The sequence below is a fragment of the Balaenoptera physalus genome, assembly GCF_965194825.1.
Source record: "Balaenoptera physalus genome assembly, chromosome: 11".
Classification (NCBI taxonomy): Eukaryota; Metazoa; Chordata; class Mammalia; order Artiodactyla; family Balaenopteridae; genus Balaenoptera; species Balaenoptera physalus.
Window position 1 is genome coordinate 79,391,225 of NC_138896.1, and position 17,307 is coordinate 79,408,531.

At 36.1% G+C, this 17,307-nt stretch overlaps 1 protein-coding gene across 44 annotated transcripts in view; it reads left to right on the top strand.

Annotated features, from left to right (window-relative positions):
• The window catches only part of SLMAP (sarcolemma associated protein), a 151,094-nt gene that overhangs the window by 87,179 nt on the left and 46,608 nt on the right, over positions 1-17,307 (top strand). For 11 of the 44 annotated variants that reach the window (XM_082412190.1, XM_082412168.1, XM_082412181.1 and 8 more), the window contains exons 6-14: positions 71-133; positions 4,686-4,781; positions 5,043-5,114; positions 6,794-6,934; positions 8,012-8,149; positions 9,747-9,915; positions 10,001-10,051; positions 10,542-10,592; positions 15,794-15,856. In XM_082412190.1, coding sequence (XP_082268316.1) covers positions 71-133; positions 4,686-4,781; positions 5,043-5,114; positions 6,794-6,934; positions 8,012-8,149; positions 9,747-9,915; positions 10,001-10,051; positions 10,542-10,592; positions 15,794-15,856 — 844 coding nt within the window. The remainder of the gene's footprint in view (positions 1-70; positions 134-4,685; positions 4,782-5,042; positions 5,115-6,793; positions 6,935-8,011; positions 8,150-9,746; positions 9,916-10,000; positions 10,052-10,541; positions 10,593-15,793; positions 15,857-17,307) is intronic. The other 33 variants (XM_082412208.1, XM_082412177.1, XM_082412200.1 and 30 more) reach the window with 7 other exon arrangements.

The following is a 17,307-nucleotide window of genomic DNA, read 5'->3' on the forward strand; positions in this document are numbered from 1 at the left end:
CTTGATTTGGCTTTAATGTCTTCTGCAAATATTTTGTGTGACTGCCAATGGTGTGTCATTTTGTTTCTAGGTTGCTGCTAACACTCCAAGTATGTACTCTCAGGAACTATTCCAGCTTTCTCAGTATCTTCAGGTAAAATAAATCTTGAGAATTCTTAGTCTTTAAAAGCAGAACTTAGATTTGATTTTGCTAGTTCACAAATATAGGCTAAAGAAATACTGGCTGGATACAAGTACAAAAGAAATATCTTTTTAAAGTACAAAAAAAAAAAATAGGTCTTATAAAAAAAAAAGGATTTAAAAAATCCGGATTGTTAAGTCTAGAGAAGATAAGGTTCTGTACAAGAGAAGTTTTTTTCTTCACATATGAGGAAGTTCCACAGTTGTTCTTTGTCCAAAGGTGACTTTTTTTTTTTTAAAGCAGTGTCTTTTTTAAAAATTAATTAATTAATTAATTAATTTATTTATTTAATTTTTGGCTGTGTTGGGTCTTCGTTTCTGTGCGAGGGCTTTCTCTAGTTGTGGTGAGTGGGGGCCACTCTTCATCACCGTGCGTGGGCCTCTCACTGTCGCGGCCTCTCTTGTTGCGGAGCACAGGCTCCAGACGCGCAGGCTCAGTAGTTGTGGCTCACGGGCCTAGTTGCTCCGCGGCATGTGGGATCCTCCCAGACCGGGGCTCGAACTCGTGTCCCCTGCATTGGCAGGCAGACGCTCAACCACTGCGCCACCAGGGAAGCCCCAAAGGTGACTTTTAAATAAAATTAAATCCGGAGAGATTTTGGTTGCTATTAATAGCTATAATAGCAAATAATATGAACTATTAAAATATTAACTATTAATAGCAAATAATTATGTAGCACTTACTATATGCCAGACTCTAGCAGACTTTAGCACTTTACCTATATTAATTCATTTAATCCTCACAAAATTCCTGTGAGGTACATATTTTATTCCCATTTTTATAGTTGGAGTAACTGAGGGACACGAAGTTTAAATAGTTTGCACAATATCACACACCAAGTTCTGTGGTTGAGCTGGGATTTGAACCCAGACAAGTCAGACCTCAGAGTCTCTCTCTTAACTACTGTTCTGTGCTGCTCAATCTGTAGAAAGATCTCTTGGTAGGGCAGATACTTAGAATGGGCTCCTGAAGAAGTTAATGCCGTATTTAAAGAGCCATACAGATCTCTAAAAAGAAAACAAGTGGTTGTTCTTTCTTTTTTTTTTTTTTTTTTTTTTTCTGAGTTTGGTAGATTTAGACCGGATTATGGTTCTTATTATTCTAGTGAGGGAGCATGATTAAGGAAAACCCTGAATCAGGAGTTTAGAGATTGAGGTTTTTATCTTGGCTCCTACTCAATGAGTTCTGTGACCTTGGGTGAGTCAGTTTACATATGTAGGTCTTCAGTTGCTTTTTGTTTAAAATGGTAGGACCAAACCAGTGATCCTGTGTCCCTACATTCTTTTATAGGTCAATCACTAAGAGCAGTTCTACCTCAGTTAAGAATGTACACATCTGTGAAAATTATCAACGTATTAATCAGATCTTATATTCCACTGGGCATAATGTGATGGTGGATTGAAAAGTGGTTTTACACGCTTGCAGTTTAGTAGAGTATTTACGAACGTAGGTAGACTCTAGCCAGAATTCCCTGGATTTGATCTTTGGCTTTAACTTCTGACCTGTTGGGAAAGTTGTTTGTGCCTCATTTTCCTCATCTATGATATGTGTATAATAATAGCACTTACCTCACAGAATTGTAAAGAATAAATGAATTAATGCAGGGAATTCCCTGGCAGTCCAGTGGTTAGCACTCGGTGATTTCACTGCCGAGGGCCCGGGTTTGATCCCTGCTTGGGGAACTGAAATCCCACAAGCTGCAAGGGACTTCCCTGGTGGTCCAGTGGTTAAGACCCCGAGCTCCCAATGCAGGAGGCCCAGGTCAGGGAACTAGATCCCACATGCCGCAACGAAGATCCCTGTGTGCCACAACTAAGACCCAGCGCAAATAAATAAATATTCAAAACAAAACAAACAAAAAAAAGAATTAATACATGTAAAGCACTTAGAACAGTGCCTGGCACATAGAGCGTATGCTGTAAATGTTAGTAGGTGTTTACCATTCAGTAGGAAGTCACATTAATTAACCTAGATCTCTCATTTTTTTAAAAATTTATTTATTTTATTTATTTATTTTTGGCTGCATTGGGTCTTCAGTGCTGTGTGTGGGCTTTCTCTGGTTGCGGTGAGCGGGGGCTGCTCTTCATTGTGGTGCGCGGGCTTCTCATTGCGGTGGCTTCTCTTGTTGCAGAGCATGGACTCTAGGCGCACGGGCGCTAGTAGTTGTGGCACGCAGGCTCAGTAGTTGTGGCGCGTGGACTCAGTCGTTGTGGTGCATGGGCTTAGTTGCTCCGCGGCATGTGGGATCTTCCCGGACCAGGGCTCGAAGCCGTGTCCCCTGCATTGGCAGGCGGATTCTCAACCACTGCGCCACCAGGGAAGCCTAGTCTCTCTTATTTTTAGAGGTAGAAGAAAACTTTGAGATTAATCTGGTCTAACCTTCACTTTTCATATGAGAAATGTGGTAAAATGATTTCCCAGGGCTATATACTAGAGTTACTAGTCATCGTGGCCTGTGAATCTAATGTTCTGACTCACTCCAGTACTCTTTCCAACTTTCTTGTCAGTTCTTTGAATATTCATAATGGCATAATCTTTCACTGTTCTTTTTCTAATTCTTTGAGGGAAAATTATACTGGATTGTCTTTTCTGTATCCGTCTTTTTGAATTGCTGAAGTTCTAATATAAGTTGTAAACCTTTTGAATAAAAACTGAAATAGATGCATTTCATGCCTTAGAACTAAAAGCCCGTTCCTGGAAGTGTTAGATTTCTGTTAGGATGTGGTTCATGGAGTTATGAAACTCTAAATGGAATTGAGTAAAAAAGGAGAAATTACACCATCTAGTGGAAGTAGTGGTTGTTTGGTGGTTTTGTTTTTAGGTAAAACTTTTTGCAGCATTAGTGTAACTTCCTGACTATTAGGAATGTTTTAGAAGTTTAAAATAAACTTGGCACCTAGTCCCTTTTAAGTGTAAGCTGTGTTTTAATGTGTGTTCTGAGGCAGAATGACTTTTATTAGATTCCTTAATCTGTACTTTTTAGAGTTATATTAAAAAGCAGTACCTCTGGGGCTTCCCTGGTGGCGCAGTGGTTAAGAATCCGCCTGCCAATGCAGGGGACATGGGTTCGAGCCCTGGTCCGGGAAGATCCCACATGCCGTGGAGCAACTAAGCCCGTGCACCACAACGACTGAGCCTGCGCTCTAGAGCCCACGAGCCACAACTACTGAAGCCCGCGAGCCACAACTACTGAAGCCTGCGCGCCTAGAGCCTGTGCTCCGCAACAAGAGAAGCCACCACAGTGAGAAGCCCGCACACTGTAACGAAGAATTGCAAGCCCGTGCACAGCAACTAAGACCCAGCGCAGCCAAAAATAATAAATAAATAAAATAAATAAATTTATTTTTTTTTAAAAAAGCAGTACCTCTAACTCTAATTAGACCAAATTTTCCCTCATTATTTATCAAGGATGTGGAGAGCAACAAATGAACGCTTTAAACCTCAAATACTGTGTTTGAAGTATATACTTCTCAGTTGAGGTGCCTCAGAGGTATTATGGTAGTAAATGTTCTTCTTTGGATAATGACAGAAATAGAAGAAAGTGAATTTAAAGATGTGCCAAAACCGCAACTGAATGCTGTGTGAGCATTTTCACCTTGACTTCCAGTGATGGAGACCCTCTTAACAGCTATCAAATTTTAACAAGTGACCTAGAGATAAGGCTTTGCTTGCCAGTGTCTTTCTCTGTAAAAATATTACTTTGGAGCTACCAAATAGTTATATAACTCCTTGACCCCTTAATTACATTGAACTAACACTGGGTGGACTCTTACTTATATTTGGCATATTCGACTACGGCTAAGTGTTTTACAGTCACAGGGGGAATTAGAACACCTGAAAATGGAGTAGACTGTGAGAATAAAGCAGTCTCTCTCTTTTTATATATCTATAACACTGTGTTTATATTTATATAACATTTTTAAAAGGAAAAATTAAAAGTTATTTCTTTTGTAGATGTCTACTGATGTAGCTAAGCCATTAGGAAGTATCTTTGCTGCTAACCAGATTGTTTGGATTTAGTTTGGAATGAGTTTGTTCTCACCTCGCCCTCTCTCTCTCTCGCCATATATATATATATATATATATACACACACACACACACACACACACACACACACATATACACACACACACACATATATATCTTTTAAATGTGTATATATAAAATGTAGGGTTAAAACATTTGTCAAATTTTCTACTCTAGGTTTTTGGTTTTTTAAACTCTTATTAATTACAAGTAGAAAAACAAAAACAGATGACCTGTTTTTTGTTGTAGGGGAAGTTGCAGCTAGAGCACCCCTAATAACACTCCTTACAGCTCAACAAATGAGGCTATAATGATGCGGCCTGAATATATTTCACAAAGTAGATTTATCAGATTTGAAAGTAAGACACACTGTGGGATGTAATATGAGACTATTTTCAGAATGTGCTAAAAATTGATTACTCTTCAAAGGTATCATGCTGAGTTTATTAGAATTTCTTTTGTGATTTATAATATTAGGAAGCCTTACATCGGGAACAGATGTTGGAACAGAAGTTAGCCACGCTTCAGCGGCTACTAGCCATCACCCAAGAGGCTTCAGATACCAGTTGGCAGGTATTCCAGTTGTCTTTATATTCAAGAAGCATTTAAGCACAGTTTAATATCCCTTAGCTGCGGATTAAGCTAAAACTAAAATTTCGTGGCAAGCAAAGGCAAAGTTATTTCCTAATGAACAAATAATGAAAATTTAGCATTTTACAGTGGATGTTGGTCAACGTTATGATTTTAGATCTTTTCTGGCAGTAGCAACCTTTTTGATATATATTTTTTTTTATTACTCTGGGATTTTATTGATATTTAATTTTTCTTCAACAGGCTTTAATAGATGAAGATAGACTCTTATCACGGTTAGAGGTTATGGGAAACCAATTACAGGCTTGCTCCAAAGTAAGTATTAATCTCAAGTACATAAAGAAGAATGCATAGTTTTTTTATGTGGCTTCATGTCTTTGACTGTCATTTTGAATACATGCAAAAACGTTTATACATTTTCACCATTCTTTTTAATCTTCTATCATTATGGGAAATTTCAGACATACATGTAAATGGAAAGAACTGTATAGTGAATACCCATGTACAGCTCTCTCTTTTTTCTATCATAGTTGATATTTGTTGGAGAAACTGGGTCATTTGTTCTGTATAATTTCCCTCAATCTGGATTGATATTTAAACATTCTTCTAGCTCCTCCTTCCACACCATAAATTCGTAGTTTGATCTAGAGATTTAGATCAACTCTGATGTAGGCTCAAATTTTTTTTCTTTCAACAACACTTCGTGGATAATATTGTGTACTTTCACCAGGAAGCACCATAGTGTCTAGTTGTCTTTCTTTTTGAGATATTAGCAGTCTTTGATTATCCTTTCCTAGATCCATTCTTTTATTAAGGGTTGCAAAAATGGTGATGTTGGGGCTTCCCTGGTGGCGCAGTGGTTGAGAGTCCGCCTGCCAATGCAGGGGACACGGGTTCGAGCCCTGGTCTGGGAAGATCCCACATGCCGCGGAGCAACTGGGCCCGTGAGTCACAACTACTGAGCCTGCGCGTCTGGAGCCTGTGCTCCACAACAAGAGAGGCCGTGACAGTGGCAGGCCCGCGCACCGCGATGAAGAGTGGCCCCCACTTGCTGCAACTAGAGAAAGCCCTCGCACAGAAACGGAGACCCAACACAGCCAAATATAAATAAATAAATAAATAAATTTATAAAAAAAAAAAAAAAAAAAAAAAAATGGTGATGTTGTAATTCTATCTTTCCTTCATTTACTAGCTGAGTTACTTCTATAAAGAGAAACTTCCCCGCATAAACCATTTTGTTATCCTGAGATACATTTTCTTTAGGCAAAGCAGGATAAATGATTTTCTCCCTTTATTTACTGGATTTCAGAATAATGGTTTGGTTCCTTTTCATCCACCAAAGAAGGACCAATGAAGTATTTTTTTTCCCCCAACTTAGATTTAAATATATTTCATGTGTATAAACCTATTTCATTTGTTTTCCTTATTGATTCCCAGTTATCCCACCTTTGGTCTACGGGAACTTCTTCAGGTTGGCACCTGAGTTCTTTTGGTAGAACCCTGGTAGACTTTGATAGCTTCCTGCTGTCATATCAGACAAGATAGTCCAGACTCATCTTGTACATTTTCCTGCCTTAGCCGTGGAATCAGCTTTTTCCTCAGGGTGCTGTTATTCCTTTTGGTTTAGTTATTATTTTAAAACGCTTGGCCCCTTTAGAGGTAAGAGATTATTTTTGCCCATAAATGTAAATGTTGTGGCTTTCAGAGAATATGACAAGTAGAAGAGTTCATTCATTTTGTATACTTGAGAGAAATTTTCAGTTTATTTCGACCTTTTTTTTTTCTGTTGGAAGTGTGATTAATATATTTATGAAGGCATAATTTATTACTGCAGCTTTTAAATACAGCTTCAATTAATACAGAGTCAACATAATTTGTGTTTGGAGGTACCTTAATATGGAACTCAAAGAGCATCACAATGTGTTGTTTTTTTCAAATGGTAAATACTTTAAAAAAATAACTTGGCTATAATTATAAATATTTTTTAATCCTAGAATCAAACAGAAGATAGTTTACGGAAGGAACTTATAGCATTACAGGAGGATAAACACAACTATGAGACGACAGCCAAAGAGTCCCTGAGGCGGGTTCTTCAGGAGAAAATTGAAGTGGTTAGAAAACTTTCAGAAGTTGAGGTATTTAAATTTAACAAATACTAAATAGTACTATGATTTTAAAATTTTAGCCTAAAAGTGCTAGCATTTCAGGACATTTCAAACTTGGGTATTATTATATAGCTAGAAAATTTTTCCTGTCTGTCTGGTGGGAAGGAGCAGTGTGCTGTTTTCATTGTCAGGAATTCTCAACATAACCCTGTGAGTTCTGGTGCTTATGGTCTCTAGTCAGTGGTTGAGGAAATAAAAGCCTAACCAGGGAATTTTACTATTTGCACTTCAGTTAGGATTCAGCCTCCACACAATGGACCACGATATGTGCCAGGGAATTGATCTCATTTCACATAGTTTTGTTTTTCTTGCAGTTGAGGATAGTCAGTGTAAGGTAGAGAGCAACGCCGCTATTCTTACTTTACCCATCCTCCAGAGAGGAAAATTGTGCCTGTTTGGAGGTTCACAGGGGAAATTATCTCTGAGGTCCTTTCTAGGTCTTTTAGGAATAATCAAAATGTGATTCTCATTGCTTTAAAACAACATAATTGATAATATGGGTTATTCTTTTGAACTACTGGAAAATTACCACAGAAGTTACATGTTACTGGATTTAGTTAAAATGTCCATTGTAAGCTAAGTAGTAAACATATTTTAATATAAGGATAGTTTCTATAATAGCCCCATCCCAAAGTGACTGATTCACTGTCATGTCATTAATATGATATGCAAGGAAAGAAAATTGCTAATTGTCTTCTAATTTTATTAAATTGATTCTGTGCACATTATTAAACTTGCTTTCAGGAATTGATAGGCTTAAAATATTTTCAAGGCTAAAACTCATAACCAATGGCCTTTAAAAAGTGTAATTATATAAAGTATTGTCCTTTTCTCCCTCCCCCTGTTTTTTGTTTTTCCAAATTCTTGGTATTTTCTGTTTTAGCATGTACCTGAAGTAAATTGAAATTCTTATGTTACTTAACTCAGCTTTATATAAAGTCCAAGGTAGATGCTGATTTAGAACAGCCCATAGAGTTAGACTTTCTATAAATTGAATTTAGAATGTGCATTTATGCTAAATCAATTGCCTGTAAATTTGAATTACAGCGAAGTCTGAGTAATACTGAAGATGAATGTACCCACCTGAAAGAAATGAATGAACGGACTCAGGAAGAATTAAGAGAATTAGCCAATAAATATAATGGAGCAGTTAATGAGATTAAAGATTTATCTGATAAATTAAAGGTAGGTATTTCTCAACCTAGAAGTATGTAAATTAATCGTCCCTAATACACTGGATAGCTTAAGAGTTAGTTATTGCTGAATAGTTGTTGATGTAAAATTTGGTAATGGTTTAAAGTTATAGTAAAAATCAGGTGCCATTTAGCCCAAACACCCTTACCACAGATAACTGAAAGTTTGTAAAAGCTGACATATTTCCTCTGGATGGAAATAAATAGTACTTCATAATAGGCATTTTAAAATATGTAACAGGAAATAGATGAGAGTCGGCAAAACCCAAGATATTTATTTTAGACTTTTGAAAAACTGGAATCTGCTTATCTTTCGGGTGTCCCAAAATCAGGGCCCAGCTATGTTAGTGCTAGTACAAGCCCAGAGGGAACCTTGGAGTGATTCCTTCCAAGGAGGCCATTGGCTTTGCTTCAGCTGCATCTCCTTGTAGCTGTAGGACATTTAGGATGAGGACAGACCAGACCATAGGTAATGCCAAGTTGGTCCTGTAAAACAGGGGTCCCCAACCCGCGGACCGCAGACCACTAATGGTCCGCGGCCTGTTAGGAACTGGGCGGCACAGCAGGAGATGAGTGGTGGGCGAGCGAGTGAGCGAAACTTCATCTACCGCTGCCCATCGCTCACATTACCACCTGAACCATCCCCCCCATCGCTCACATTACCACCTGAACCATCCCTATCCCCCCCATCTGTTGAAAAATGGTCTTCCACAAAACTGGTCCCTGGTGCCAAAAAGGTTGGGGACTGGGACTTCCCTGGTGGCACAGTGGTTAAGAATCCACCTTCCAATGCAGGGGACGCAGGTTCGATCCCTGGTCAGGGAACTAGATCCCACATGCATGCCACAACTAAGAGTTTGCATGCCACAATTAAGGAGCCCATGGCCGCAACTAAGGAGCACACGTGCTGCAAATAAGACCCGGTGCAACCAAAAATAAATTAATTAATTAATAATAAAAATAAATAAATTTTTAAAAATGCTTTTTTTTTAAAAAAAAACGTTGGGGACTACTGCTGTAAAATGTTAGAACTGAGTTTGTGAAGACGCATCTTTATATAATTCAAACCATGGATTGAGTGGCTAGAAGATACACATTTGTTAGAGAAGACCAGAGCGTACCTCCCCTTTGTGTGATTGGTTAACCTATAATAGCTTTAAATATTGGACTTGTTAAAAAGAGGTCATTTAAAAAAGTGCTTGTAATCATCATTCCTTTAGCTAAAGGTAATTTTGTTTAAAATTTCAGAATAAGTTACATTTTAGAACTTACAAACTAATTGGAACAATAGTAATTTCAGGGAAAACCATTACTTCCCTCTTCAAAAATGTGTTTTTCATTTTGACCCCTATAATCTCCGTATGTATTGAGTTTGCTTGCTTGCTACAAGTTTTTCTCTCCTAGGTGATATGGAGGCATGACACAGTGCATATCACTTTTGACATCATTTTGACATTTACAGATATGTTCTATAATATAGAATATTCTCTTTAGAAGTTTATGTGAATAAAAGCAGTCCTGCTTTAGACCTCTTAAATCAAGGTTCGATTTTATTAAAACAGCTGAATTTTCTTTTTCTTTTTCAACAGGTAGCAGAGGGAAAACAAGAGGAAATCCAACAGAAGGGACAAGCTGAGAAAAAAGAATTACAACATAAAATAGATGAAATGGAAGAAAAAGAACAGGAGCTCCAGGCAAAAATAGAAGCTTTGCAAGCTGATAATGACTTCACCAATGAAAGGCTAACAGCTTTACAAGGTAAGTTAGCTAATCCAGAAATTGATTTGATTTGATTTTTTCTTTTTATCTGTGAAATATCTTTTTCTTGGACTTTTATTTACAGTACGGTTAGAACATCTTCAAGAGAAAACTCTTAAAGAATGCAGCAGCTTAGGTAGGTGTCACCAAATTTCTTACTTAAAGCCGAATTTTTATTATTAAATTTTTGATGTTTATTATCTCACATTGGGTACTTATTTCTTTAAGAAGGGTGTTTTACGTATTAGGTGTAAAGTATCTACCCTCTTTCAGAAAATTTCCTTTAAAAATATGCTTGATTGCCACCAGTGGGCACCATTGTTCAGTCCTTGAGATGAATGAAATTTCTACCTCTGAGACGGTCTGCTTAGAGATATTTAAATAAGAAAAACACATCAACAGCAGGATCCTTTTTCTTTTGAGGTTCACTGGCAGCTTACTAAGCAGTTGTAGGTTTTCTCTGAGATGATAGAAAATGGCAAGTTGAACCCTTCTTGTAAAAATAAATTTAAAGTGTTCTATCAGTCTTAATGTAAGTAGGGATACAAAATGCCATGGTTACACTTGAGACCAGTTTTAAGTAATACTTTCTTTGATCAGGCAATGATACACTGTCTTAATCCTAGGGATACAAGTTGATGACTTCTTACCTAAAATAAATGGGAGCGCAGAAAAAGGTAGTGTAAAAAACTTAAATATTTTTTTTTCATGATATCCTTTTACTATTTAAGGAGGATAGAGAAGTCAGGGTTTTTAGGTTTTAAGCGTTTGGAATGAAAAGCATGCTGCTCATTGACTATTAAATCCCATCTTTTAAAAATCAAGCTTCCCTTTATTTTGTAATTCTTAATTCTGTGATCTATGGTTAGATATCCCTTGTTATATGGAAATTTCAATTATTCAAATAACAAGAAAATGATAATGTTCAACTTTAGTACTGGCTTATATAACATAGTATAGCCTTTTTCCCCCACTATATTTTCAAAGACGATACTACCAGTTTCTTCCATCAAATACCGCTTCCTGGGGATAATTGGCCGCCATTTTTTAATGTTTGTGCACCCCCTGCCCCCTTCCTGGCCAAGAGTTTACTTCAGAGGCCAGTGAGCCTTTGGACGTGTCATAGAAATTGCTCTCTTTATCCGTCTGTTTCATCAATCAGAGATAACAGGGTCAGTCATTTCTGCCATCTGAAAAATTCTTTATTTGTTCTTGATACATGACCCTTCTTTCTGGATAGCTTGGGTTATCTCTTGCCAAAAATGTACAGCCTCTGTTGGTTTTCTTACTGCAACATGGGGTTTCTACTCAATGGTTTCTATATTCCTTCAGTCATGAAGATTCCTCCTCCCCACCCCATTCACCCAGCATTAATTGAGCACCAACTATATGCCAAATTCTGCATTGGTTGCTTAGAGTACAAAATGAATAAAACTGTTTTCTGTGTTTACAAATATACGTGCCTCTCAACTCAGTTTTTTTACAGAAGTTGGTGGAAGACATCAAGGTCGATACCCAAGAATTTCTTACTAAATACTTTTTCCATGTATCAGGGGATATCTTTATAGTTCTTGGGCAGCAACCGAACTCTGATAAAGTTAGGAGGTGCTTTTTTGGTTTGTTTTGATTCAGTTTGGTTGGTTGGTTTTTAATCAAGAACTGGATAATAGGCTCAGGTAATCATGTATATGTGAGCCACAAGGTCAAGAGCTAAATACTCTGTATATAACAAATCTTGAAACTCTAAATTTTAAAAATGTTTCATTAATCATTGTTATTTGACTATTTTATGTATGTTTTGTGAAATACATTGACATTTTAAAATTTCAGTTTGAGTTTCAATTTGAGACTTTTTAAAGGTGTAGTTTATATTCATTGCACCACTATTACTGAAGTATATTTAGCAAACATGTAAAAAGACTTAATCCTCATCTTCTAAAAGCTTCTCATTCTTAAATGAATTTATATTTTTCTCTTGTCATTATTTTGCCCTATTTTCTCTTTCTGGCATGTACACTTCTTATTCAAATCCATCACCCTTTTGACTTGAGCATGTATTCATGGATAATGTTAGTGTTAACTCGAGCTGGGAACATTCTATTCCTTCAGTTAAGAATCTTTTTATATGCACTGACCCATCTTTATACCATTTAGAATTGTCAAATTACTGCTTGAAATTTTTTGCCAATTCCAGTTGATTTATATGAGAATAGTTGTAGACAGCTCCTTGATTTAAAACTGAATAAGGGGACTTCCCTGGTGGCGCAGTGGTTAATAATCCACCTGCCAATGCAGGGGACACGGGCTCGAGCCCTGACCCGGGAAGATCCCACATGCCGCGGAGCAACTAAGCCCGTGCTCCTAGAGCCTGTGCTCCGCAACAAGAGAAGCCACCACAATGAGAAGCCTGCGCACCACAATGAAGAGTAGCCCCGGCTCGTGGCAACTAGAGAAAGCCTGCACGGCGACAAAGACCCAATGCAGCCAAAAATAAATAATAAATATATTTATTTTTTTTAAAAAAAAATCTTTTTATATACATTGAACCATCTTTATACTATTTAGAATTGTCAAATTACTGCTTAAAATCTTTTGCCAATTCCAGTTGATTAAGATGAGAATAGTTGTAGACAGCTCCTTGATTTAAAACTGAATAAGGGGACTTCCCTGGTGGTGCAGTGGTTAAGAATCTGCCTGCCAATACAGGGGACACGGATTAGATCCCTGGTCCTGGAAGATCCCACGTGCCACAGAGCAACTAAACCCGTGCGCCACAACTACTGAGCCCACGTGCTGCAACTACTGAAGCCCATGCCTAGAGCCCATGCTCCACAACAAGAGAAGCCACTGCGATGAGAAACCCGTGCACTGCAACGAAGAGTAGCTCCCGCTCACTGCAACTAGAGAAAACCTGAGGGCAGCAACAAAGACCCAATGCAGCACCCCCCCCAAAAAAAAAAAAAACACTGAATAAGATATTTCGGACACTTTAGGGTGCTCCTTGCTATGATTATTTTCCCCTTGCTGGTATTTGTTTTTTTGGTAGTGCTAAATTGAGTAGTGTGAGAGTGACTAATAGAATGTCTTTAAAGAAACTGAGTAGTAAATATCCGGATGTGCACAAAAGATTCATACACTGGATTTAGTTACAAAGTGGATTTTGGAATAAGATAGGTCTATTCTGAATCGTTTATGATATAGTAAGAAACCAATTATCAAGTATTCAAATATTGCCAAAGTCCACAATCATAATGTGCTATCAGATATGATTTTAACTAAAACTACTCTTTAAATAGAGTGAGAACCAAGTATGGTTGTAAGAGAATATTTCAAAAATGTCTGGAGAAATTAAGATTAATAATACTTCTCCACTAAATCCCATTTTTGAGATTACTTAAATCTAAAGTAGCTGCTATAAGCACAGTTTTGTACTGTAATTTTTAAAATGTTATAAGCATATTTTAAATATATCTTAGAAGGTATAGAAAAGCTCTGTCTAATAGAACTATTCTGAGAGCCACACACATAACTTAAAATTTTCTGGTAGCCACATTAAAATTATAAAAAGAAATAGGTAAATTTTTAATAATGTATTTAATAATATATTTACTTTAACCCACTATATCCAAAATATTATTTCAATATGTAATCAATATTAAAAGATTACAAATGAGGATTTCACATTCTTTTTTCCTTAGTAAGTCTTTGAAATCAGTATATATTTAATTTACACTGACAACACATCTCAATTCAAACTAACAACGTTTTAAGGGCTCAGTGGCCACATGTGGCTAATGGCTACTGTATTGGACAACACAGGTATAAAAAAATCAAAACCCATAGGTAACTCATGTATAAATAAAACACATTTTAAGTGTCATGATTCTCTATTATGTTTCTGTATCTGCTTTTTCTTTACATTCCTACAGCTCTATTTGGTATCATAGGACACACCCCCTCCCCCGCCCCGGCACTTTCAGTATCTGATTCTTGATTCTTGGTTTGGATTATCAGTGACATCTTTTATAGTTTTTTGCAAAGTGAAATTCCCAAGGGCCTGAATTCAAGTAATGAAGTGTTAAAAGTGTCATGATCCAAATCCTTTACATGTACTACCTGAAAGACTTTTCTCTCATGTATCTTAGGAAATAACCTTTGTGAAAGTCACATGTATATTTATCTTTTTATATTAATCTTGCATTTTATCCAAACTAGTATTGTAGATATTTTAATGTAGAGTCTAATAGTAAAATCAGAGTAGGTAAAAAGTTTGATTTTTGGCTTGGTGTGTGATGGTGGGATGTCCTGCATTAATAAATTTCATCTGAAGTCTTGTGATGCTTCTCTGAAATTTGGTTTCAAATATATATTTTTTTAAATATGTTTAATAAAGTCCTTTAGTTAGGCTAAAATTTGGTTTTACTGAGTTTTCATATTTAACAGTGATATTGTACAGTTTGAGTTTTGAAAATGTTATATAGCTTACATAGGATTTATGTAAACAACTTTTTATTTTGGTAATTACTATTCAACTGAAGACTCCTGTTTTGGATTTCTTGGCTGCAATTGGCAAATGCTACTTATTAGATTTTTTTTTTTAATTTCTAATTTCTATTGCAGTTAGCCTTTTTTTTTTCTTTTTCATTGTATTTCTGTATAACTGTATGTAGTTATATATATGTATGTGTTATATGTAGTTACAACTATATATAACTGTGTATGTATACTTATATAGAAATATATATCGGCATACCATGTAAGTAGATAAAGGATAATGAGAGATTTGAATATGAAGGTAAAGAAGAAGGCTATCAGTAAGGGTGTCAAGAGAGGTTGTCCAGCCATCAGAGTGGGAGATGCCTGCCTCTTAAGCAAAGTTGAAATGATGAGGGGTGAGGCCAGGTGGAAGAGAAAAGAAGCTTTTACAGTCAGAGTGGTACTGACTCGTCCTCTTTGACAGGTTTTTGTGCTTTTACACCTTCTAGATAGTCATCATGTTGGAATATATTTTTAACACTTGAACTTCCAATGTCTGTTTGGTAGTTTTGAAAGATACAAATATGTACTTGAAGGATGTTATCCAGACTTAGAAGTTAACTCTTTGAATCAAAGTAAATAAAGCTTATTGTAAGAAAAGGGCTGAAACGTTTATTAAACTACTGTGTTAGGTTTTGATTCTCTTTACTTATTGAAAAAAAAAATATCTGTTTGACCTGAGCGAAACGATTTACCAAGCTCTTATTTTAAAATGTACGGGCATTGATTTTAATCATTTAGGCAGAGATAATAATGTAATGATTTGATAGTGTATGAAGTATAGATTAAGTGACTCAAGGGGAAAGACTACTAGTGAAATGAAAGTGGAAAAATTAAAATATTATATCAGTTTCTTAAAAATTTTAAGGCATTTTATGGTATTCTTAAAGTATTTACTGTTTGCCTCTTAACTAAGATGAATATCTTTGAAGGGGGACTGTTAGAGAACAGTCATTTGAAAATTAATTCAGTAAGAACAAATATAAAATTTTTAAATTATTTAAGGGTATTTGTTAAGCTCTCATAGAAAAAGATGTATTTTAAAAGTGGGAGAAGCTTTTTAAAGCAATATATTTCTATGGTTTTCTTGAGCTATTTGGATAGAAACTGCACCTTTAAAAGCTAACCATTTGGGGTACAGATTAAGATTATATAATTATAATTTTCAGTCATTTAACTTTAACTCCAAAATATGTCTGCTGTTAGTATTAAAATATATTAAACTTTTATTAATCTTATTCAGTTACCCATGTTAATACATTTTGGTTTTCCTACCTTTGCTGTTGGTTTTCAAAAACAGCAACAAAAACTGTATCCTTAAAGGTGTTTCTTTCTTTATTAGAGCACTTGCTTTCAAAGAGTGGCGGGGACTGCACTTTTATTCATCAATTCATAGAATGCCAGAGTGAGTACAGAGTATTTTTCACATTGATTTTAATGAAGTCAGGGTCTAAACTGAAAAATGAGAGGAAAAATTAACATCTCAACGTGTTTGTTTATGGTAGAAGTGCACAAAGGCCATCTTCAGAGCAGTGGTTCTTTTCAAAAATTTATAATTTATAAATCACAAAAATAGCGATTTCGTTTGGACACTCAGATCTGGAGATACCCCTTAGGGTAGCAAGAGCTTTCTAGAGAAGAAGTAGTAATAGATTGTCCTACAGTGTGACATCTACTACCTACCCTGGGGAAGTTGTACAAGGCTAATTTTAATAATATTTTAAAGATAGACAGGTTGGCTCTTGAGGTGATTTAGAACAAAAGAATTCTGAATGCTGAATTCTGAACAAAAGAATTGTGTATTCCGTCTTACTTGAAAATCATGTGACTGCTTAAACCTGTAACAATCACAAGGTTGTGTTATTCTCTTAGTTTCTTAGTAACAATTAAAGGTCACTGTGTGTAGTAAAGATTCTTTGGTGAAATCTATACTTTTTCCTATCAGACACACACTTTGTCAGGCATTTTTTTCTTCCTGTTCGCTCTCTCTTTGAAATGAGTGGTTTCCCCAGTATTTATGCTCATGAATTCACGTTATGGGTGTGCATGCATGTGTGGTTGCTCTTCCACCCTTTGCTCCCGCCCCGCCAGTCTCAAGAGCGTTCGTGGATCGCAAGGGTCACACCTGGTAGTTATAGCAGGCACAGACTCAACAGATCACATGTTATACTCCTTAGAGATGCTTTAAGGAAACATGGAATTTCATTTAGTAGTTTCAGAAAAACTTCTGTTTTTGTCCATTTTAGAGACTCTAATGTTGAATGTAAGTTTAATATTACTTTGAGCCAAATTGTTTAATAAATATGGCACATTTCTTTGTTCTTTAACAGTCTTTTCATAAAGCAAAGATTAGTGCATCTTTTTGTTACCTTCTGGTTACTAAATCTCATTTTTACAGACAGCAGACGCAGGGATTGGGGCAAAATAATTGGTACCCACTGAAACCAACTAAAAGTAGAATATGTAATCTAAAATATAAATCTTTAGGAGAAGGGTTTTATGCTTAGTTGTGTTACGTGTGACCATTTTAAAATAAGTTATTTTTATTTTGCGCTTTTGGGATTTATATTTTGAGCCTAAAGAAAAAAGAACAGAGAACTATCAAAATAATGTTTTACTAAGTTACAGTTTGCAAAAATCATTTAAAGTGTTATTATAAAATGTGTAAAATAATTAGCTGTAGTTTTAACACAGAGCAATGTTTGTTTTAAATAAAGAAAAAGATGTTTGGAGATTTTTATTGGGTCATAGTTATGGGGGCAAATAAACATTCAGAGATTGAGCAGAAGTTATATAAATTACAGCAATCCCCTCAGTGAGGATATTAGTCAATAAAATAATGTTTACAAGGACTAT